The sequence below is a fragment of the Eriocheir sinensis genome, chromosome 8, assembly GCF_024679095.1.
Source record: "Eriocheir sinensis breed Jianghai 21 chromosome 8, ASM2467909v1, whole genome shotgun sequence".
In the NCBI taxonomy this organism is placed as follows: domain Eukaryota; kingdom Metazoa; phylum Arthropoda; class Malacostraca; order Decapoda; family Varunidae; genus Eriocheir; species Eriocheir sinensis.
The window spans coordinates 20675745-20700808 of NC_066516.1; the positions used below are offsets into that span (position 1 = coordinate 20675745).

At 41.9% G+C, this 25064-nt stretch overlaps 2 protein-coding genes across 3 annotated transcripts; one reads left to right on the forward strand and one right to left on the reverse strand.

The window, feature by feature from the left end:
* Positions 1-2510: 2510 nt before the first annotated feature.
* On the forward strand, positions 2511-16373 carry LOC126995664 (torsin-1A-like). The gene is made up of 7 exons (XM_050855430.1): positions 2511-3020; positions 4382-4485; positions 5036-5197; positions 5994-6145; positions 6385-6533; positions 8791-8935; positions 12428-16373. Exons 1-7 carry the CDS (start codon positions 2810-2812, stop codon positions 12555-12557), a joined length of 1053 nt encoding a protein of 350 aa, XP_050711387.1. The 5' UTR covers positions 2511-2809; the 3' UTR covers positions 12558-16373.
* On the reverse strand, positions 16190-24858 carry LOC126995666 (uncharacterized). Of its 2 annotated transcripts, none has more exons than XM_050855431.1 (7): positions 24691-24858; positions 24314-24426; positions 23380-23605; positions 22209-22380; positions 20186-20380; positions 17755-17954; positions 16190-17211 (listed from the first exon to the last, which is right to left on the reverse strand). In XM_050855431.1, exons 2-7 carry the CDS (start codon positions 24420-24422, stop codon positions 17184-17186), a joined length of 930 nt encoding a protein of 309 aa, XP_050711388.1. In that variant the 5' UTR covers positions 24423-24426; positions 24691-24858; the 3' UTR covers positions 16190-17183. The 2 variants fall into 2 exon arrangements, with proteins under 2 accessions (XP_050711388.1, XP_050711389.1); XM_050855432.1 differs by having other exon boundaries at positions 24633-24790.
* Positions 24859-25064: the final 206 nt, after the last annotated feature.

Below are 25064 nucleotides of genomic sequence, written 5' to 3' on the forward strand. Positions count from 1 at the left end.
AACGTCTCCGCCAGCGCTTCTACTGGGTCGGTATGCGGAACGACGTTTCCGAGTGGTGTCGGGCCTGTGACGTTTGTAGTGCGAAAAAGGGCCCCACACGCCGGAATCGGGCTCCGCTTCAGTTGTACAGCGTGGGGGCGCCAATGGAGCGGGTTGCTGTAGATATTGCTGGCCCGCTGCCCATGACGCCCAGGGCAATCGTTTCGTATGCGTCGTGATGGACTACTTCACGAAGTGGCCTGAGGCGTATGCGCTCCCGAACCACGAGGCTGAAACAGTGGCGAGTGTCCTAGTAAACGAGTGCTTCACCCGGTTCGGTGTGCCGTCAGAACTGCACTCAGACCAGGGCCGTGAGTTCGAGTCCCGTGTGTTCCGTGAGTGCTGCGACTTGCTGGGAGTGCGGAAGACCCGAACGACGCCACTCCACCCGCAGTCGGACGGGATGGTGGAGCGGTTCAACCGGACACTCGCACAGCAGTTGGCCAAGTATTGCGGGGCAAACCAGGAGGACTGGGACGTCAAGTTGCCCGCAATGCTGATGGCGTACCGGTCCGCTGTGCACGAGGCCACTGACTATACACCCGCACGTCTTATGTTTGGCCGCGAGCTCAGACTCCCCGTGGATCTGGCGACGGGGCGGCCGCCGGACGTGGGCCTGCCGACTGTCACCTCTGGCTTCGCTGCCGCGCTGCAGGAGAACCTGGTCGAGGTCCATCACCAGGTGCGCGGCAAGCTCAGAGTGGCAGGCCAGGCGATGAAGGACTACTACGATCGCCGCATGCGGGACGTGAAGTATGCGGTGGGTGACAGAGTGTGGCTGCATAACCCTCGCCGGAAGAAAGGGTTATCACCGAAGCTGCAGAGTCCCTGGGAGGGGCCCTACACGGTGATTGCAGTCCTGTCCGCTGTCACCTACCGCATCAGGAGGGGCCGCAAACGCTCCTCTGTCGTCCACGTTGACCGGCTCTGGCGCTACCATGGGCCGGGCCGTTACTCCTGGGGTACTGGCGCTGAGGAGGACCCTGACTACCCCAGTAGTGACGAGGAGGACCGGGCAGAACTTGACCCGGTGGACGTCGAGGTCGCGGATGATGTGGAGGAGGAGGCAGGTGGAGACGCCGACCTGGAGGCCGGCTCTGCTGGTGACCTGGACCAGCCCGCTGCCTCTCCCTCGCCCTCACCTCCACCGCGACGACCAAGACGTGAGAGGAGGAGGCCAGGATGGCTTACAGATTTTGATACAGAATGATTTGTTTAGTTCCCCAGTTATGTTTTATTTGTTTTGTTAAGTTGGCGAGGCGGGTCGCCTGCGCTTAAGGGGGGGGTAGTGTTACGCCAAGGCTTAGCTTAGTTTAAATTGTAATTGGCGCCACGTGACGTAATGAGGGTTCCCTGCGGCCCCGTTGAGGGGGCGGGCTGGAGAGGGACGCCATGCGGCGAGGAAGAGTGGAGACGGAGAGAAGACAAAGGACGCGCTCGCCTGTGCTCTGTGCCTTAGGACTTAAACGCCTGTGATTTGTGCCTTGACTGCCTCCCCCTTGGACTATAAGGATTGTACAACGTGCTATTGCTTAGTAAACCCCAAGAAAGTCCGCCCTGTATTTAATTGTGCCTCGCTGTGTGCTCTGTGGGTGTGTGCGAGTGTGTCCGCCGGAGTGTCTTTGTGTCTGCTGTCCGCCTCGTGGGAGCACTGTGTTTTCCATAGCGAGCCCAGTTTAAGTAATTGGGAGAGCACCTGTCTGCCTGTGTGAGGGGTAGACAAGTGGAGCATAACAATACGGTACGTTTCGAGACCACAGACAGATAGCGGAACCTTTAATTAATCTACATCTAATAGAGACCAAGATATCGCCGCAGAGCATCAACTATTTCCAAAGTCCGAAAAGGAGATCAGTGCAAGTTCTGATGAGTTTTTTTCTCATTTTTTTTTAGATCCATGGTACAGAAGAAGGGTCACACAACTGTCCATGGAAATGCCCAAAGTATCCTATAAAAGCCTAATCAAATATATGGACTTGCTCGGGCGCCCTTACATCAATTATTTCCAAAGGACGAATAGGAGATCTATCAGGTTCTAATGAGTGCTTTCTTAGGTTCATGATACAGATCGAAGAGGCAAACAACCAAAAGGCCGGGCCACTCATACAACTACCAGTGGTGGGCACCGCTAACCGAAAAGTTAGCTTCGCTAACTGGTAATCCACTAACTAAAAAGTTTGCTTCACTTACGCTAAATCGCTAAACTGATACAGAAATTATAGTGGAAGCTAACGCTAACCGCTAATCGCTAACTTTTCTTTATATGGATTTAGCTTCGGTTAAGTATTTTGGCTCTAAAACCCTAAAAACGATCAAGTAATTGAACTGCAAGAACCGAGTAAACCGCGGAGTACTCACTCAAATCCAAGAAACGCCCTGAGTGGGCGTTGCGTGGGCGAGATAGATCAGAGGATGGCGCGACCAAAAACGGAAGAAGAAAGGACGTTAGATATAGGTATTATATTCACGAACTCTGAAGAAAAAAAGTTTCAAGGGTGTAAAGACCCAAAGAAGGGCCGTTACAAAGGCAGCCCCTGAGCGGCGCCGCGGCACAACAACAACACGGCGGGGCTGCCAGGACGCCACGACTCATGGAAAACACCCCCCTGAAACACTCCAGCAGAAGAAAAAGAAGAAATATCATGTAATCAAGAAACCACAACAGGTGTACTCACACAGAGGACGACTGCCGAGAACGACACACAGGGAACCTTCCAAAAAAACACCTAACATTGGTCTGACATCAGGAACCTCGCCACCCTAGACCACGATGAAGCCACAGGGTCTGAGTGCCGGGGTGCTGGTGCTCGTCCCGGTGCTGCTGCTGCTGATGGTGCCCCAGAGTGAGGCGTCCGTGTCCCTGGGAGTGTCTGCCCTCGGTGTGGCTGGGGCGGCTCTGTATGCTGGCTTTGAGACCCTCCGCTGCTCCTTCTACGAGTGCTGTGCGCCGAGGGCCAAGTGGATCAAGCCCAACATGACGGGTAAGCCTCATAGTGCAGTTCATCATGGTGGGAAGGCCTATCATTGTACAGGTCATCAAGGTGGAAGGTCTATTTAAGTACAGTTCATCATGATGGGTAGGCCTAGCATACTACAGTTCATCATGACTAGTAAGCCTGGTAATTGTGGAGATTCACTACGCGCCTCCAAAATACGATACTACGCTTCTATATTATACTTAACAGACGAAATACATGTCCTTTAACCATAATATGAAGGTGGAAAAACTTAAAAGTAAAGATAAAGTGGTAAAGGTAGTGAAAAGGCACATACATACGCGTGCTGTTTTGGTGTCGGCGGCAGTGGCAGTATTGGGAGGTGAGCAGTGTTGCCAACGATCCAGTTTGCGATGGTACGCTTAGTTAGCAATTAGGCCACGCATGTGAGACCAGGTCCACCACTCGTGGTTATTTTTTTTTTAGAACATGCACCTATACCCGAAGCGTTTTGTGAAGGTTTGGGCCGGGTATAGTATTAGGTAAAGGTGCGTGTTCTAAAAAAATAAATAACCAAGCGCGGTGGACCTGGTCTCACATGCGTGGGCTAATTGCTAACTGAGCGTACCATCGCTAACCTAGCGTACCATTGCTAACCGGATCATTGGCAACACTGCTCACCTCATACTGCCGCCACCGACGACACCAAAACAAAGCACACGTATGTATAATATGCCTTTTCACTACCTTTACCACTTTTTCTTTACTTTCAAGTTTTTCCGCCTTCATATTATGGTTAAGGGACATGTATTTTGTCCCTTAAGTATAATATGGAGGCGTAATATTGTATTTTGGAGGTGCGTAGTGAATCTCCACAATTACCGTAAGCCTCATAGTACAGTTCATCATGATGGGTACGCCTATCATGCTACAGTTCATCATGATGGGTAGGTCTAGCATACTACATTTCATAATGACAGGTAGGTCTAGCACAGTACAGTTCACCGCCACAGCATCCACTCATTCCCTGTACACCCTCTTTATCATTCATCTCGTTAGCATTATTGTCCCAGGTTAGATGGAGTCGCTAGTAAGTATGAGGCTCCTCCATGGTGGTCTGTTTTGTACTACTGTTTGTTCATTGATGTTTTTGTTTCTCATGTCTTCCTGTATATAATCTATCCACCTCTTCCTTTAACTCTGTGCTTCAATTCTCATTACTGTGTTCAATCAATTACAGTGAGAAGTTGCTCATTTTAATGATGATAGGTTGCTCTGTTAGCGGCAATAGGTTATTATCTGTTATAGGTTAAGGTTGGTTTTATTAATGCACCCATATCTTGTTTCCCACTGTGTGAAATATTCTTTTATTGCCATAAGTGATTGAGTTTTTTTTTTCCTTTCAGCCCTTGATCATGCCATTACTTCCCGTGTGCATGGTCAACATTTGGTTCGAGATGTTGTTCTAAAAGCACTGACGTCCCACCTGCAGAATGATGAACCTTCAAAAGTGAGATGATAAGAGAATACAGCTTGGTGTGTAATTTAAAGTCATTAGTGAGGTGCCAGAAGACTAGAGACAAGCCATCATTGTGCCACTGTTCAATAGTAAAGGAAGTAGGGATGATAGTGACAGGTATTGGGAAATAGGCTTATTTAGTCTGCCCGGAAAGCTGAAGCAAGGATAATAGGAGACTTCTGACGTGGCTACCCTTTGTTGATATTGATCCCACTATTTGAGTTGTACTGCTGTATAATTCTATAAGTACATACTGTAAAGTGTTTTAAAATAACATTCTTGTATCTATCAAATGAACTCATAGCTTTTTTCAATCATAGTTGATTTGGATAGCGGTATGGTAGTGATTCATATCAATAACCAGCTCAGTAGACTGTTATATGTATGTTTATGCATCTGTGGAACACTCAGACAGTATTTTTGAAAAGGAATAATTTTAAGAGACACTAAATATAGTCTCATTAAGTAATCACTACTTAATCTTTTCTGTATATATGTAGCTGACCATTGAATATCCTCAGAACTTCCCTTTCATTTCCAGGCCCTTGTTATGAGTTTCCATGGATGGACTGGAGGAGGGAAGAATTATGTATCAAAATTCATTGCTGAAAACATTTACAAATTAGGAATGAGAAGTGACTTTGTACACATATTTGTTAGTACAATTCACTTCCCCCATGAGCAGCAAGCAGATATCTATAAGGTATGTTGGTTCCAGATGTTGTGATACTTACTGAGTGGCGGTGAACTATATAATATGCAATAAAATTTCTATCAGATAGAGTGAAGTATTCATCTACTTCAGGAACAAAATAGCCATGATTTTCATATTTTTCAAACTAAAGATGTCAGAAACTTAGTCACTGATTAGCTTTAAATGTTTAATTACATAACTTCCTTTCTTAAAGAACAGTAGTCAGTGTTTTTATATGCAGCAAAGATAGTGAGTTCAAATATTTTAGTTACATAGTTACATACTCACATAGATAATCAAGCACAAAGGGAGTACTTTTTAAAACTGTTTGGAACACACTGTACAGTGTACTTGGAAAGGATGCATACTACTCATATTGTAAAAATATAGCTTTCCTCTTCCATTCTTACAACTTTCTGGGCACTCAAGCAGCCTTTCTTTGTCATCTCCACTCTTTGGGCCCCTCCAGATACAAAAGGGGCCATACTAGACTTAGATAATAATGCCCTAACATAAGGAACACTTAAAAAAGTACCAGGTGTTGTCTGTGCAGGTTGGGTTGTGAATGAGAATTATGTCATCAACATAAGTGCAACAGCTACACTTAAGTTTGTGGTGTCAGTAACTTTGCTACAAAACTTACATTATTAATTACTAAACCTGGATTAGATATACTTTTGCTTTTTAAAGTTAGGGTTGAATTCCCAAACCTAAATGTTTATAGACACAGGAGCTCACAATATGTTCAATAATTCGTTTTATGAAAAGACTAGATATTTATTTATTTTTTATGCTTTGTTTACAGCTTCACTTGCAAGATTGGATACGAGGGAATGTAAGCAAGTGTGAAAGATCCCTGTTCATCTTTGATGAAATTGACAAGATGCCCATTGGAATGATAAATGGAATCAAACCCTTCATTGACTATCATGAAAATATTGATGGTGTTGACTTCAGGTACTGTTTGTCATTTTATCATTAAACATTGCATCATAATTAATTTAATTAATCATTTTCTACAATGCCACTAGTCTGGAAAATTATGCATCAAAGTACAAAATCACTAGTTTACATAGTAATTGAGTAATACATCATAATACATCTATTGTAATATCCTTCTGAGCCTGAGTGCTGCATTCTCCATACAGTTTGATACACATTTCCAGCCATTATGGTGTTTGCTTGTTTCTTTCCAGGAAATCCATATTTTTGTTCCTGAGTAACACTGGGGGTCCAGATATTACTAGAGCTGTGCTGAAAATGTGGCGTGCAGGCAAGAAGAGGGAGGAAATCACAATGATGGATTTGGAACCCTTGACTGAGCGAGGGGCCTTCAATGAGCAAGGTATGCGGTGTACGGTGACTTGGTTCATCAATAGAGGACTCAATGAATCTATTTATATTTCTTTTTTTCCTTTACTTATTCATGTATTTAACCCTTTCCTTGCGCGCAGTCTGGACGCGACTATCCCCTCAGGTGCAGTCAGGGAGCCCAATGGGGGTGTTCTTTTAACCTCTGTATCTCAAAAACTAGTATTCATCACAGCTAAAAACCAAAAACACCACTGGAAAGAGGAGGTCCAGATCTATAGGAGTTGGTTATGTATGCCTTTCTTGCGAACGTACATGCACGTTCAGGGAGTGTTGAATGTTAACACTTAACGTCAGTGCGTGCAGGATGATCAACCATATTGAGGTAACTGCGGACATTCCTTTTTCAGACTCTGGCAAGGGAGTATTGCCAACTGCAATATTTACAACTATTTGGTCAAAGAATCAGTCAGGTGATAGGTGAAGCTATGCAAAAATGCCGCTATATTGGGCAAGAACATCCACCAGTTACTCGTCCGTAGATTTACCGCGCTGGGCTGATATGATTTTCCATCAAATTTAGTGAAGAACCCACTCAGTTGGCAATCCTGTGTTGTGAGATTTAGTGTTAGAACACTCTCATACATGGGAGATTTGAGTGCGGCTGGAGCTCGCAGCGAGTGTTTAGCGCCACCAGCAAATACGCCTAACGCCCGCTGCAAGCGTTTAGCAATGAAAGGGTTAAGAGACATCATTATATTCGCCTCTGTGGTCTAGTGGTTAGCATAACTTGTTGGTTCCATGAGAGCTGGAGGACCTAATCCTTCAGGGATGGACTCACGGACTTGGTATCATTTCTTGGGTGACAGTACTGCATGCTCATTGGCCAATCCTTAGCTTGTTCCATTATGCAGGAAATTGACTTTGTATTCCTACCAAAATCCTTTTTGAGCTGCAGGGTAACACTGATAAAAACTAATTCAATAATCTCTTAATTGATAAGTATATGCCTTTTGAACTATTATAAATAAATCTGAAATGACATTCGTAAAACTAAGTCGGAACTTCATGTAAATGGACAACATCCAGCGACTGTTAATTAAGGCTAGACTTTTTTTTACTTCTACAAAGTGCTAAGCTACAGTCTACACAGTGTCATTCGTTAATTAATTTATTGTAAGATTTCTTGGTACATTTTTAGTCCTGACTTGGTCATAATGTGTAGTGATGCCATGTAGTCATAACATAAACACTGACTTGACGACCTTCTCTTTTCCTTCATTGTGCTAGCATTAATCCTGCAATATATTTCCGTTATTTGTGGGTAATAAACTAATAAGTAGCCATAAAGGAGAGCAATTATAAGAATAACTACATTTGGATACCAACAGTGTTTATTTTAAAAGGTAGCAGAGAACAAGAGATAGGAGGCTATGTCACAGCAAACGAAATTTGGTGCAGGTTGGATCTAATAAACAACAGCCAATGAGCAGCACAGAGACTGTCGCCCAAGCAATGATGCCAAGTCCGCGAGTCGATCCATGAAAGATTAGGCCCGCCAGTTCTTGTGGAACCTACTATAGCTATGAATTCACGGGCCCAAGTGTGAATCCTGGCCTGAGCAGTTGGCATGCAGCTCACCCAGCTGTTCATTCTCCCTTGTGGGCCAGTTGATAAATGGGTACCTGGGGAAACCTAGGGAAGGTAAACTGTAATAACCTGGTGTTACACTGGCCCAGTGTCCCAGGTAAAAAAAGGGTTCTTACCTATTACAAGCTCAAAGATGAATTACTGTATTTGACAGCTCATAAGACATACTTTTTTTTTTTTTGAAAAAATGTCCCTGAAAATCACCCTGCATTTTATAAGGTCAAGGGTCAGCAGAAGCCCCCCCCCAAAAAAAAAGTAATTCACTACTAGCCATGTGACTGAGCCTCTACGCCTATGCATGCATGTATTTAGGCTTAAGGTTGTCAATTAATATATTTCAGATGTAGAACAATACTGAAGGTTACGAGGGAACAAATAAAACAAAGCGGAGGCATCAGCACGTGGGACACTCGTTCTTTTACAGAACCCACCTCTACTTATGCCTGCGGGTCACTTGTCCTTTAGGGGTTAAGGCATGATATAAATATTTGATACTCATGACCAGTTAGCTTTTAGTTTGCAGTGTTCATAACCTGCTTTTGATGGAAACTACTTTAACTTCTGTTTGGGAATTGGGGTAACATAATGATGGTACGTAATGGACTAATGGTTATTTGCATAACTGACTTGTAAATTTGCAGGAGGATTGCATAAGAGTGAACTGATCCAGCATTCCCTTGTGGACCACTACATCCCCTTCCTGCCTTTGGAGAGGCACCACGTGGAGCTGTGTATCCGTGATGAGATCCAGAGACGAGGTCACACTCCAACTAAAGAGCTGATCAAGTAAGTATACACAGAGCTATATCACCTCCAGTATTATTATCATCATAATTATTACCGTAATTGCAATTATTATCATCATCAGCAACTGTAATAACAATATAAGGTACCACCCTCAACTCTCATATTTATTACTCATTTATTTGTTGCTATCAACTTTATAGCAGTGCTGAATGTTCCTTAGAATAATACAAGCATACTAACAGTGTTGCTGCCCCTGATGTGGCTTATCCTCACCTTGGATATGTGTGGTGCAAAAAACTCACTTTCCTTTATGCATACGCCTGAGGAAGCTTTTCCCCAACGTCTACACCAGTACAATAATTAGCTTCTAATGGATCAAGTAATTAGTCAGAACAATTGATGAAAATTACACTTCTTCACACTATTTACAATATGATATGATATGCAGTAGACCTTTGTTTTCCTGGATTTCAGATTTTTTGGACAAATTTCCCAAAATTCCACTTATCATAGTTTTTTCCAATCACCAATATTAAATTGTAGGGCATCTGCCAGATAGCTTTCACAGTGGCAGCTTGTTTGAATTGCATCTGACCATGAGTGTGGGGATAGGGCCCTTAGTATCAACATTTACCCATCGCTAGTATTATTTCATGTTTTTGTAACCAATAATTGTTTCATAAACATTTACTGAACGGCAACTGCCATTCAAGGGCCGTCCACCTATCAGCATACACAGCATCAGTGTCATTTTTGCATGAAACAAGAAAATCACATTATTTGCCCATTTCATTGTTTTGACATTTATGGTCCTGTAACCTTTTTATTATTTTTTTTGACATGGGTATCCCTGCCATTTTGACATTACAAAACACACCAGACAACTGCTCAGCCAACAGTTGGCATTGGGATCTGACTTCCTGAGTGAGCCAGCCAGGTTCTGCCTCATTGTCATACTCTGCCTTACTGCTTGGCTGCCTCTTCAGCTGTTTACATCACTTTTTTAACCCTGGGGATCACCACCACCATGGCTTCACCCCTACTATACTTAGCAAGCACAGTAATGTGCTCACCAGTCTAGTATCAAAAGTGAAATTTACACAAAGGCATGAAACTGGTGATGCCCACAACAAAATAGCAAGAGATTCAAAGCTCCCAATGTGTGTGGGAACAAAAAAAATTATATATATGTATATATATATATATATATATATATATATATATATATATATATATATATATATATATATATATATATATATATATATATATATATATATCAGAGCTGGGACTACCGATTGACATTTGGGATTGGTACTACGATTACTGCTACCGATACTGATCATTCGGTATTTTGAAGAAACTACGAATACCGCTACCGATCGCATGATTGGCAGTCAATATCGGTAGATTGAAAAGGACTTTTTGTTAAGACTTAAGAGAAGACCCGCAAAATGAATTTCAAGCGCATCTATGGGAAGCAGTTAGCAGGAAATTCCAGGTATTACTTTGACGTCATCACGCTTAGCCAATCACCGGCCGTTCTGGGCGTTCTCAGCCAATCAGAGGCAGCCACGACCTAGCAGATTCTCGCTCCCGCCAAAAGTTTTGGCGGGAGCCCCACTCTTGTTTGGCATGCCGACGCGAGTAGCCTACACCTACGCTCTAGCTCCTACGCTCTCGACAACGTGCTCAGCCTCATCGCCTAGTGTTTTAAGTGGCAGTGTTTTTAAGTCCACCCGCCGCGGCAGCAGCACTTAATCGTTTTGTGCCATCAACCGCATCCTCACCGACCAGGGCTCCGCCAGCTTCGACATGAAGGATGCCGAGATCATCAAGGAGTACATGGACGTGATGGAGCCTGTTGCCACCTGCCTGGACAGGATGCAGTCAGACAAGTGGGCCTACATGGGCAACCTCCTGCCCGACCTGATGCTCCTCAAGAAGAAGCTCCAGCAGCAGCAGAGCCGCAACCTCAAGCACGCCAAGAAGCTTGTGGACTACCTCCTCGACCAGGACAACCTCACTAATGGCTTTGCCAACAGGTAAGATAAAACCCCTTGTAAAAACTTTTATAAACTTTTAAAAACTTGTAAAAAATTCTTAGCATTTTTTATTTTATCTTTTATTCAAAACTAAAATTTAAATTAAAAAAAAAATATAATTAAGTCGCTTAGATAAAACTTAAAAGAAATTATTGATTTTAAAGAACTTTTATAAATAAAAACTTATATGTGCTTTTTTTATTAGATTTGGTCACCTGTTCGCGGAGGAGCACCTGCTGATGGCCACCGCCACCCACCCAGCCCACACTCTCCAGGCCATCCACCGCCTTGCAGGACTACACCACCATCAAGGAGAGGCTTGTCAGGAGTTGGTCGACATCGTCAGTCCAACCCAGGCAGCTGCTGATCAGGGTGGCAATCAGTACTTCTGCTATGATGACCTCTATGGGCCTTCTACTTCCACCACCCCAGCCAACAAATCTACGCTGGAGGAGGCCATCAAGCTGGAGGTCATCAACTGGGCCAGGACCAGGGACCACGTCGTCAGGAAGGAGCAGTTTCCTGCCGGCCACGACGCCTGGGTGAAGTTGTTTGTCAAATACAACACCTCCTGCCCAGTTCCGCTGCCGCTGAGAGGTTGTTCAGCAGCAACATCCTCCGCCCAAGAGGTCCTCCTGACTGCCAACAACTTTGAGCAGTTGGTGATGTTGAAGGGCAACAGCGAGCAGTTCAAGACATTCCTCAAGGAGGACCTCAAGAAGGCGCCGACACCGACCTGGAGTAGGAGGCTCAAGACTGCTTCAGTTGTAATTTTTTTGTGTTGGGAAGAAATTTATTTTGTGAAAGTTAATAAATAATGCTGTATTGTCTAGTTTGTTTAAATTTAACTTTTTCAGTTTGATGTTTATTTTTGAGGAGAAATTCATTTATTAAATAAGTTATGTATTTTGAACTTAAAAGATATTAAAGACTCTAATTTACTTCTATTCTTAAGTTAACCGAAATAAGAGAAATAACTTAAAAGTGTGTTATGGGCCTTTAAAAGCATTTTTATTATATAATTATAGAGTTTTTTAATCTAGAATCTATACCGACCGGTAGATTTCTGAAAAATCTACCGATCTACCGATACCGCGTGGATCGACTACCGATACCGGTGGTAGATTTTTTCTACAGAATCCCAGCTCTGATATATATATATGATTTTTTCTTCACTCTTAAAGGTGGTCAGAAAACTAACCCTCCCTATCTCTTAACAATCTTATGGGAGAAGTAAGTTTGTTATTTGATTGTTTCAATATTCAGCCAACCCTGTCCGATAGTAGTTTATATATATATATATATATATATATATATATATATATATATATATATATATATATATATATATATATATATATATATATATATATATATATATATATGATATAGCAGTTTTTATCATATATAGATAGAAAGATAGATAAATAGATATATAGTGATTTATTTATTGACTTTATTACATTTATTTATTTACTACCAACAGAAAGGTGTCCAATGAGATGATGTTCTTCCCTCCAGAAAATCAACTGTTTTCCACAACCGGATGCAAGAGAGTTGCTCAGAAAGTTGGTTTCATATTGGCTGATGAGCTGTATGGCTCACTGTTTACCTGAGAGATACTGATGACTTGCTTTGATGTGAAGCTTGAATTCCCTTTACTGTATATGTGGGCATAACTTTTAAATGTTTGTAATTAGTGTATATATAATACTGTTGTCTGAAGACTTTACTTTATGGCAGTGGTTCTCAACTTAGGTACACCCCTCCCCCTTGTTATGCAATGGAAATAAGCTGTCTGTCTCAAAACACGGTTTGATGCATTATTTCAGGTACACAATGATGCAGGAAAAGGGAGTGACAAAGGGCTAACAGGTGAAATCAATGAATTTGTCATCTGATCTCTCTTGAACTATAGATGACAAGCTAAAAGAAATTATTATTATTATTATTTTTCTTTTTACGTTTAACATATGACACCAGTAGGCTTTCTTGGTGGGACCTGGTGGTCGATCCCAGTCTGTTGGCACAGGCAAGTGTTTTATAGTGGTCTTGCTTGGCTCATTCTGTCCCCCAGAGCTCATTGTTAATCCTCTTTAGAGAGTTAATCTAGAGTCTGCTTCAGGACAGCATGTGGGTAGTTTTAGGCCACTTGGCAATGACTGAAAATTGTCAGCTTGTAGCAGCAGGTGGGACTCAAACCAGGGTCCTCCAGGACGACATGCCCGTGGTCTGTGATAAGCACCAAGAAACTTAAAATAGTTCATTGGCTAATTGGGTTTGAGAACCACTGCCCTAGAGGATCATAATTTTACCCAGACAACTCATGGCCATGTGTATTTATGAATACAAAGTATATATGCTATTTCATCAATTGAAAATAGAGATTAAATGAGATTAAATGAAGGGGATGAGGGAAGTAAGAGAGCAAATGACTGCTGGGATGGAAGAAATTCATGCAGAAACATAAAGGCTGAGTGAAGAAGTTAGGAATGTTTATCTTTTGTTCGTCTAGAAACTATGATTTGCCTCCAACTTTTATGTGCTGTGAGATGTTATTTAGTGGAGGTGATGATGTATTCATTGTAATTTTAGGGGTTTGGACAGCAATGTGGCCTTTGCACTGGATATTTTCTCCTCAAATTTCACTTTTCTCATCCTATTCTCACTATTTTTAACTTTATATTTTATTAAAGGTCTTTTTAACAATTTACCTTTATTGCTAGAAAGGAGTGGATGATGACAGTAATGATATGAACTTAAGTTATGCATGTGTATTATTTCATCTTCATGTTTAAAATATTTATCATTCAAGGAATGTCCCATCAGAATGTGGTGACAGAAAGCTCATCTCAAGTGTTTCTTCTGTGAATGGATGTAGTTTTGTCCTGTTTATTTTCTTTTGGGGATTGTTTGATATAGGTACCTGAAGAAGGGAAGGAACGGCTAGCTGAATCATAAGTGTTTTTATATATTGAACAGAAAAGAAAACCCAGTCAAAGGTTAATGAAACAAATTAATATTCCTGATAAAGTGCAGCTTAGCGTACTTAAAATGGTTTAGCCCAGGTATTCCTTATAAGTGTTTAAAAACAAATAATTTCATTTCTCCTGAGTTTGCAGGTTAATTGGAAAAAAATAATAACTGCACTTATTAGTGCATGAAATGAAATTGTTTATGCAACTCTGTAATAAATACATTATTTTGACTCGGAATATATTTTTTAATATGAAGGTTTGAAGCTGTTGCTGTACACAACTTTTTAGTCGTTGGTATTTAACAAATTTGTGTATATCTCTGAATTGATCACTGTATTATAACTGCTATTGTATTATTAAGCCGTGGGCTTCAGCAATGGGAAAGCCGATAAGTGGCCAAGAAACGACAAAATTACACTGCATTTTGAGACCAAGAAAAGAGCATGGAACGTACATCAGAGTACTCCTCTCATAACCATAAAGCCGTTAAAAACATTTACTTTTACTCAAACTCCATTCTTTTTGGGTGGTGTTTGTTACAAAATAAACAGTCTCGTGACGCGTGGCATCTAGCCGAGAGTCGCTTGTTGTCTACTTTAGAGAATTTGACAAGTGATTACTGTATGGATAGCTAATTGAGTATGCCATGACCTTACAGCACCACCTATGACAAAAAAGCCCACCACAATGACCTCAGGCATTCATGGAGGGGTGCGCTATGCCACCACCTCCTACAATTAGCTTGAATTAGGTGTTTTATGGCGAGCCCTTTTTAGGGTCCACCGTACCACAGCCACGACTCGTGAAAGCCCTAAAAAGGGTCTGCCAACGTTCTCGGGTTAACTCACTGGAAACTTAATGTGTGTGTGTGTGTGTGTCACTCACTCACCGTCTGATCACATGCTGCACTCGCAATCGCCAAACTGTACCCTCCTTGCTTTGAGCTTGGAGCTGTGTGTTCAGGGATCTGTTGGCACAGCTGGGACCTCACACACCACACACACCCTTCCCCACAGCAGTAGATATGAGCACAGCAGTCACCAGTATTTACTTTAGATTAGTCATTTCATCAGTTGGTTATAAGTGCTATTAACTTTGAATTGCAATAAATGCAATGATAGATGAGTTCTGTCTTTAGTAAATATTGATCTGCTTGGTTATTTTAATAATTTTCATATTATGTGGTAGGAAAATAAGAGGACAACCTTATCTAGTCAGTGATGTATTTAACATTTTTTAGAGGTTAATCAGGATGACTTTAATTTCTGATTTTATAAATCAAATAAAATTAAATAACCGGTGTACATAATGAACCTGAATGGTATTGTTGCATTTACTGTTACTCTTGTGCAGTTACCCTGAGTGTTCTACTACATCCACCAATCATAGTAGATGAAAGGGATCACAAGAGCAATTAAGAGAATTTCTGTAGTCAGGTAATTTGTGTATATGTAAAAAGAACTTACTTAACAAGGATTCACAAAGATCATTTACTTCTTGTGCAACACACTCATAACAGCGTAGTGTGGATGATGAGAATGAAACGGCTAAGCATGAGGTGGATAAAAATTTGTGTTGTGAGCTACAGAATAAATTTGAAAATTAAGATACTAAAGATGTTTGCTTACATTGCCTAATTTCATACTAAAGTTGTGTGCTCTTGCACCTTGTTAAATGTTGCTTTCGATAGAAAATATTTTTCTTGTGTGTTAGAGAGAGAGGAACTCATTGACACTGTTGTCATTAAGGGACTCAATGATGTGTGTGTGCACAGAGTATCAGTTTTTGGTCTAGTTCAGATGGCAAAAAATTATCTCTCCTGGGGAAGTCTTTTATGCCTGTGCCATAACATTTGCTTTCTTTGCCACCTCAGCAACATTGTGGAAATAGAAAATCTGAAACACATTCTGATGAACTTTGTAAATAACAACTGTTGCTCTACATTGTAATGAGTTAAATAACAACAAAGGGAAGAAACCAGTAAACACAAAATTCCTTTAAAGCATTGAAGGCAGGAAATACTCTGCCACTTCATTAATCTTAATGAAGTTGGTGATGTGATCATTAGTGCTGACATGGCTGGTGATGATGGCTTACTTCTGAACTCTCTATATATGCCATGTTTCAATTGATGCTGTCTGTTCAATTTTATTCAATTGTTTAAGCTTGGATATTCCTATTTTTAAGCTTTAATGAATCTTGCTCTCTAAATTTTATGTGTGACAGACCTAATCAAAAGTAATTTTCTGATAAAGTAAGTGAAATTATGGTGGTTTCCATTCTTTATTACCGAAGATAAAGGTAACATGCTCACACATTTCTGAAATCAATCATCTTTATAACTGTTTCATGCAAGTTAAGGGGCACTGGACTACTACCGTCCAGACTTCATCTTTGAAGGAATTTATAAGTTATTATTTTTGTTGTTCTCTTAGAATGAAAATATATTTAGATGATAAAAGACCGTTATGCATGTCACTGGTAATAAAAAAAAAATTATTGCTCATTTTAAATTCCCAGTACATATTCTTCACAGAACTGGAGTGACAATTGTAACATGGCATTTCGGTGCAGCCATTTCATCAAGCAATACTGTGATGTACTCTTGTCTTTAATTAAAGTAATGTAAAGAACCACCTTTCTGACAAATATTAAAGATAAAGGTGAAGTTGGGTGGCAAATGCAAAACATTTATGCAGCTGTAGAACTTGACATTTCAACTCTGATGTGTTGTTGAATGGAAATTAATGTTTGTAGTACTTTTCTTGTATGTAATTTGAATTACAGGAAGTGATTATCGTGACATGCGCTGCAGAAAGAATATATATATATATATATATATATATATATATATATATATATATATATATATATATATATATATATATATATATATATATATATATATATATATATATATATATATATATATATCGGCTGACATATATGAAATATTCCAAACTGTTGTATTACTAGGAAAGGAAACTTTAGGTATGAAGGCAACTGCCATTATCAATTCCACTCTACAGTGGCATGTAGTTTGTCCACTTTAATATAATTTCATATTCACTAGTACATGTAATGAAAATTAATAGCAGTAGTGAAAATACTTTTCAAAAGACTTGAAAGGGGAAAGATTTTGTTCATCCAAACAAACTTGTCATTCATGGTCTTTTAATATTAGTCTGCACAGATCAGAGATGGAATAAACCCTTCCTGCTGCTTCATCGCTGTGGCTGTCCTCTCATTGTTGGTACTGGTGGCTTAGTGCGCCCGCTTAGGGTCGTAATACCTAAGTGACAGGAAAGAAAGGAGAAACATGAATAGCATGCTTATCATCAAGGATAACTCCAAGCACAAGTTTTTGTACTTAGGTATACAATCTGATGTGCTAGGTATACTTATGTATACAATTTAATGTACTAGGTATACTTAGGTATACAATTCAGTGCACTCATGGTCAAGAAGTCTTATAGATGAACTTGAACTCAGATATTGTAAAGTTTGGCACTTGTACTTGGACTCCAGTGTAAACAGTTGCACTCAAACCCAAGCTGGCCCATGAGACTAATGTTTTTATACATAAAATTATTGAAATATCTTTAGGATACTTTTCATAATTACCATCATTCTTTTCCAAAGCAGGTAAAGAAAAAAGAGTTTGAGGAAATCAATAAAACAATATATGATGATAATTAAAGAAGACACAAGAATAGCAACACAACAACAACAACAAAAGGAGTAGTGATGAACAGGATAACACTCAAATTCACTCCTAAATGTAGGAGTGTGACAAGACTATGGGCGACAGAGAGGGGAAGAGCCAGCAACCCACCTGGAGGCTGCAGCAGCGTTGGACGAGGCAAGTTCCTTGAGCTCCTCCCACCCACTGATGACGTCATTTACTTTGGTGGACATGAAATGATCCACTTCGCTTTCCTTGTGGAGGAGGAAGAGGTCACAGTGGCTCTCGCACTCGGTGTTGCCATGGAGTTGCTTGCAAACTGATTCCTCTCCAGTCACGCCGTCCCTGGCCTGGAAGAGTTACATCAGTAGTTTGGTTTGTTTAGGGCAGTGGAGTGTAAATGTATGGGTGTATCTTTTTATACACTGTAACTATATAATGTCTGAGTGTTTCTAAATGTATGGGTGTATCTTTTTATACACTGTAACTATATAATGTCTGAGTGTTTCTAAATGTATGGGTGTGTCTCTTTATACACTAACTATATAATGTTTGGGTGTATCTATTGTATGGGTGTTTCTCCTCATGCACTGTACTATATAATGTCTGGGTGTGTCTCCTTATGCACTGTAACTATATAATGTCTGGGTGTATGTAAATGTATGGGTAGTGTAGTGTAAATGTATGGGTGTGTGTCTTTATCCACTGGAATGATCTGATTTACTTTTTACAGGATTCTTTTGACCTTCTATTGTGTTCTGTCTTTCAAGCATATCATCACATGTCTTAAAGTTTATGTAGAAAACGGCTACTTTTGGTCATTCTTTCCACTGTTTAAGGATGCTCTATTTGGGAAGTTAAAATTTCTCATATCTAAAGTTTCAAGCTGACATGATGCTAATACCCCAGACTTAACCCAGTAGCAGCGACGTGCCAAATTTGTGGCTTTGCCGTGTAGCAGCGACGGGCCAAATTGTGCCCTGATATAAACCACCCAAAATAGATGATACATAAACTGATCACAAATACAGTGATATATATTATGAAATGGTTTGTGTGAGCGATGATTTTTTCTCATTTTTCTCGCTTAGAGGGACCATTAAGAAACATGATCCCCGCTGCTACCAGGTTAACTTGTCATCTTTTTTTTTTTTTTTTTTGACTCCCTGGAAGAGATTTTTTTTGGTTTGATTGCCCATGTCTGCTCTTCCTCCAAGGGGGTGAGAGAGGGGTGTGTCTTTGTAACTGAAATTTCATAGGCTGCACGTTCATCCTGTAGCCATTATTGTATTTACTGTTACAGGCTAATTCCTTACATGCTGCTTCCAGTGAAGGCTCTACACTGTAGCTGCATGATCAATGTTGACTTTATGAATCTTCAGTTATATATTTGAATGTGTTTCCCATTTTGGTCGATAATATTATTCCTACTTTCTCAGACATTTACTTCTTGGTTCAAAAATCATAATCTCAATTTGGTGTTGTTCATTTTTACCAGGTTTTGATATTTGTTACTGAAAGGTTTATGGCTTCAACCCCTTGACTACGGATTTCCTACAAGAAGACATCACCAAGCTACAGGAATGGTACAAAAAGTGGCGGTAAAGATTCGTATTAGGTCCGTGCCAGTAACGCATAATCTACTTTATGAAACATCAGTATCTCTTCATATATCTTTTCTGCAAACCTTCAACAGTCATGGAAACGCTTTGAAAATCCAATTCAAGGACTTTTTTTTTTACTCTTGAAAATATGGGATAATGTTTACGAAAGCGCGTCGCCTCCTCTGCTGGCCGCGGCGACGCTGCAGCCGCCGCAGCCGCAAAATAGCTCGCAGAGGGCTTAGGGTCGGGAAGTATATTTAAACTACTCCAACCGAACCTACTAACGGGGGGGCTGCGCCCCCCTCGACCCCCCCTTCTAACCAGGGGGGGCTACGCCCCCCCCTGGACCCCCCCTCATGTATATGTGACTTATTTCAGCGAGGAGGTATTTCTCGCAACACCCGCTGCAGTGTCGCCGCGGCCAGCAAAGGAGGCGACGCGCTTTCGTAGACATTATCCCATATTTTCAAGAGTAAAAAAAAAGTCCTTGAATTGGATTTTCAAAGCGTTTCCATGACTGTTGAAGGTTTGTAGAAAAGATATATGAAGAGATACTGATGTTTCATAAAGTAGATTATGAGATACTGGCACGGACCTAAAACGAATCTTAACCAAAGTGGCTGCTACAATTCAATGAAGAAAAATGTAAAGTCATGTACCTTGGGAGGGGATATCCAGCATACCAATACCACATGGGAAACACTTCACTATCCACCACAGAGGCAGAAAAAGACCTGGGAGTGTATGTTACCAGGCTACCAGTGAAAGCCAAATCCATGCCATTCGCAGCGGACGGGTTAGTGTGTGTGTGTAGACCGGTGACATGTGGGTAAGATGCTTGAGTCTGGTTATGCAGTGCTGTTTGAACACACACACACACACACACACACACACACACACTAAGCATAACTATCATTTCTACTACTACTATTACTACTACTACTACTACTACAACTACTACTACTACTACCACTCACAACGAAGGTGTCATAGCAAGAAGAGCAGGTCTTGTCGGCACGATCCACGTCACAGGTAACAAGGCCTATGCGCTTCTCCCTCAAGCTGGTCCTGAGACTCCTCCCGTAGGCGATGTAGTGCTCCAGCTCCTCGTCCAGGTCCACCCACCAGCGGGAAGGTGACATGCCCTCGTAACTATAGGTATCGGCCGCGTCCTGAGTGTGGGGTGGAGGGAATTAAGATGATAAACCACGGGGGTAAAGTTGTTAGTGCAGGACGTGGTTTAAGTAGGATGTTGATGTAGTGTGAGTAGGATATGTTGATGTAGTTTGAGTAGGATATGTTGATGAAGTTTGAGTAAGATATGTTGATGTAGTGTGAGTGGGATGTTGATTTAGTCTGAGTAGAATGTTAATGTGGTTTGAGAAGGTTTTTGATGTAGTTTGAGTGGGATGGTGATGTAGTTTGTGAAGGATGTTGATGTGGTTTGAGAAGGATGTTGATGAAGTTTGAAAAAGATGTTGATGTAGGAATTTGAAAAGGATGTTGATGTAGGAGTTTGAAAAGGATGTTGGTGTAGTTTGAGAAGGACGTTGATGTAGTTTGAGAAGGAAGCTGAAGTATTTTGAGGAAGATGTTGATGTACTTTGAGATGCTGAAGGTGAAAGAGTAGAATGGGCTTGATTGCATGTATTGAGAGGTATTGTATCGTTAAGTAAGTTAGCTGGCTGGGTTGCAGTTTCTGTTTATATTTGGTTGAAGAATGGAGAGTCAGGCAGTGGTGATCGAGTGTTTACATAGAGAAGAGAAACAAAACAAAACTGCCATTAGCCTGCTACTTATTTGTGTTACTTGATGGATTTTTTAAATTTTTTTCATTGTTTTTTCAGCTTAATTAACAACGAAGATTTAATAGCTCAACAAATCAGACTGTCAGTTCACTTGTTTACGTATTTTATTCATAACTGACATTGCTGCACGGAGATAAAAAAAAAGCAATAGATATCGATGGGAAACCAAACACGTTGCAGCTGTTGTGTCGCATCGGACTCAAATCGCCTCCCCGCACCCCACCGCTGCTTCCCCACCCCCTCCCTGTGTTGACGGCAAAGTGGAAGATGAAAACAAAAGAAAACAGAAAATAACAACGATTTCTCCCACAATAAAAGTAAAGAAAAAAAAATCATTGAGTGGTTTTGAGTAGAATGGTGTGGCAGTTGAAGTCACAGGTAGGCTAGGAGGAAATACAGACGAGGAAAGCCTGTTTGACCCGGTAGCAGCGGGGATCATGTTTCTTAATGATTCCTCCAAGCGAGAAAAATGAGAAAAAATCACCCCTCACACAAACCATTTCATAATATATATCAAAGCATTTGTGATCAGATTATGTATCCTCTATTTTTGGGGGTTTATATCATAGCACAAATTTGGATATTCGCTGCTACACGGTAAAGCCACAAATTTAGCCCGTCGCTGCTACCGGGTTGAGAGTTTACGAGTGAAAAGTATGGAAGAGTGAAGATCTGGTTATCTTTTTCGTTAGATGATTGACCATTGTACGAGGATGAACTTGTGTAGAAATTCTTGTGCAGTAAGTTGCGGGAGGAGTAGAGGCAAGCAGTTATCAGGTTCAACAGAGTCGTTAACATGAAAATAATGAGATAATAAGAAGAGGAGCTATATTACGGAGGAGGTAAAAGGCAACGAGAGGAGAGGAGTTGAGATGAAGTCTTTGCTCAATTTTGCAGCAGTCCGTTCATCCGTCCATCAGTTAGCTAGCCAGTCAGTCATTGAGTTACATAGTCAGCCAATCAAAGTATCTTCTTTTTATATGAACAGAGATTAGCTTTTTATTTTCTCTCTCTCTCTCTCTCTCTCTCTCTCTCTCTCTCTCTCTCTCTCTCTCTCTGAAGCTGCATTCGTATATGAAGAAAAAAAGTTATTCAAACTGCCCGTTCGTCCGTTTTGGCCAGTTTGTCAATTTAGCAGCTAATTGGTTTGTCAGTTTCAGTCAGTCAGTCAGCCAGTGAGCTTCCTCCTTACCTTGAGCACTACGACGTGAATGGAGGAAATATCTTCGAAGTGGAGGATCATCGATTCTGGCAGGAGGGCGGCCTCCACCAGGTAGCGGTGCGTGATGATGGAGGTGGAGAGCGCCGCCGCCTGCTGGTTCTTGTCGGGGTAGGAGTCGCTCTCCACGGGGGCCCGGTTGTACCTGAGGAGGGCATGAGAGAGGGATGGAGGTGCACAGGGGCGACTGGATAAGAGGAGAACAATGTGGGAGGTGTGAAGACGAGAAAAAGGATAATGGTAGGATTGTGGGGAGGTGTGACAGGAAGGTAGAAGTGTAGAAGTGATAACGAGAGGGCGAGAAAGCACGGGGCGACTGGATAAGAGGAGAACAATGTGGGAGGTGTGAAGACGAGAAAAAGGATAATGGTAGGATTGTGGGGAGGTGTGACAGGAAAGTAGAAGTGTAGAAGTGATAACGAGAGGGCGAGAAAGCACGGGGCGACTGGAGATGAGGGAGACAATGTGGGGAGTGTGAAGACGAGAATGAGGATAGTAAGGGTAAGATTGTGGGAAGGAGCGAGAGGGCGGGGCAGGAAGGTAGATGTGCAGAAGTGAAAAAGAGTAGACGAGAAAGAAGTTCAAGGGCGGAAAATAATGGTGTGTGTACTAGTAAGAAAGAGAATACATGAGTTTGTGGGAGGAAATAAGTTAAGAAAGTGTGGGAGTCTTTTTATCTTTCAGAGTTGTTGCACGGAAAGGAAGAGTGTATTGAAAGTATCGGGGAAGTAGGCAGGAAAAGGAGGGGCATAGAGTGAAAGAAAAAATGATTATATGCAAGAGTGAAGGTCAAAATTAACGTGTGGAATGTCGTGGGCAAGGAGTGTGGAGGCTGAGGAGGCTAACACACGTACTTTCAGACCTATTCGGCTCTTAATATTTCCAAAGGTCAAAAAGGATGTAAGTCAGATTCTAATTACTGTTTTTTTAGGTTCCAGGTACAGAAGAAGAGTCACACTACCACCAGGGTCATAAAACTACTCCTGGAAATGCTCAAAACTCTTACGAAAGCTTTGTCAAATGTGTGCTTGGATGCAGAAATGTTTAAAAATATGACCCTAAGGAACGGTAAATGGATAATGGGAAGGTGAGAGTGAGCTGCAGGGCTGTGGGATTTCCATCGTATGAACATTTCGCTTCTGACCTGTCCAAGAGGGTGACGAGGTCCTCCTGGTACACCTCGACTTGGTTCATGTTGTGTTCGTTGATGTACTGGCCGACCACCAGCATCACCTCGTCCTTCACCTCGCCCCAGTAGTCGAACTCTTCCTGCGTCAGGGTGTCGATGATGACGTTGATCAGCTGCTGCACCGTCTCGTTGGGGATGAGGCCGACGAGCTGGTGCACGATGGCCAGGGCAATGGTCGTCGCTATGGAGGCGAGGGAGAAGGGGTGACGAAGACAGGGGAGAGGAAATCATGTCGATAGAAATGGCTCTCTGGAGGTAGGAAAATAATGCTTGCGAGTCTGAGTTTTGGCACATGAATGAGAATTACCTTCATGATGGCCTTCAGAAACAAAGTAATGTCAGCGTTGGAACTGAGTGGTTGAGTATCAAAACTGCATGTAGTTATGTATGTAATTTTGAAATCGCCTTTACAACAATGTGACACTGAAAAAAAGTAGCTTGATTTATCTGGATTGAATTTATAGGAAGTTATTTTTCCGGTCCAGAGCCGGTGCCAAGGAGTTGGTCAGCCACGCCACGCGCCCCCTTCACCCAGCCACCAATCAGACGGAGCACACGTTAGTTAGTCGAAGGGACGCCGCGCCCTCAAATTGGTTTCGAAAGGGGTGATTGAAGGGAGAGTAAATGAATTATCTAGAGCGGGGTTTCCGTTCGCTGATATTTTGTTGAGCGAAATTAATTGTGGCCGCCGGCCCGTTCCACGCACAAGGGACGGACGAGGTCTCGGCTTTGCTAGATGTGTCCCTGACTTTGGGTGACACAAGATTAAGAAACATTCTTTTTTATCCACTTATGTATTGACTGATTGGTTTTATACAGCGAAGAGATTTTACTTTGCTGTTGCTTTCCCCGAGTGTCACAGTGTCCTAAGGGTCCTTACGATACTTACTGCGGCCATCAATAACCTCGGTGTCCCGGGGCTTGGGCACCGCGGCTCCGGACGTCGAGGCCGCCGCCACCAGCACCGCCACCACGCCGCACAGCACCGTCACGCGCATCACTCTGGGGATGTAAAGTAGTACAGGTGAGCGGTTCCTCTGGGATCAGAAAAACGTAAATGCAGTCTTCAATAAAGAACAAAAGTACGTCATAATATGATGGAAGGACATCCCTCATTATGCACTGTTTGTTTTGCTCTCCAAAGCAATGGCCAGTATGAGCTATAGTATTATCGAATATGCCATTTAATCTTTCTTTGTTGCAGTTACCGTCAGCCCATCTTGATACTTTTTATATCAAGAAATATCTAATTCCGCCGTAATCAACCTTATAAGACTGTAGCTGGTGAAGGTTCAAGCTTCGAAGCCTCGTCTCTGAAGGGCCGGCGAGCGAGTAGGACTGACCCAAAGGCAGTAGTGCTAGTGGGCGTCTCGGCCTGAGAGGGCCGCGACCTGATTGGCCGACTAGCAAGGCCCCGTGCACCTCCCCCCCCTCTCCTAGGGGGTATGAAAAGACCTGTGTACAGTTGCTGGGAAATGATTTGGTTGGGAAGCTCGTGGACCGCCCCCTGTGAACACCTGGCAGGGTCTCAAGCGGCGAGGATGAGAATCTTCAGTACAGTATCAACTCAATCGTAAAATTAACAAGAATAACTTGAAGTAAGATTTAGTTTAAGTGTTTATATATTGTTAAACACGTAC

Excerpts from the sequence above, each read along its gene's own strand:
- LOC126995664 (XM_050855430.1), top strand. The coding sequence starts at position 2,810 with ATGAAGCCACAGGGTCTGAGTGCCGGGGTGCTGGTGCTCGTCCCGGTG. Across the intron at positions 6,534-8,790 it reads AGGGGCCTTCAATGAGCAAG|GAGGATTGCATAAGAGTGAA; the intron begins GTATGCGGTGTA and ends GTAAATTTGCAG. Across the intron at positions 8,936-12,427 it reads CCAACTAAAGAGCTGATCAA|AAAGGTGTCCAATGAGATGA; the intron begins GTAAGTATACAC and ends TACTACCAACAG.
- LOC126995666 (XM_050855431.1), bottom strand. The coding sequence starts at position 24,422 with ATGCGCGTGACGGTGCTGTGCGGCGTGGTGGCGGTGCTGGTGGCGGCG. Across the intron at positions 17,955-20,185 it reads CTTGCTATGACACCTTCGTT|GCCAGGGACGGCGTGACTGG; the intron begins GTGAGTGGTAGT and ends TAACTCTTCCAG. Across the intron at positions 17,212-17,754 it reads AACGCTGCTGCAGCCTCCAG|GTATTACGACCCTAAGCGGG; the intron begins GTGGGTTGCTGG and ends CCTGTCACTTAG.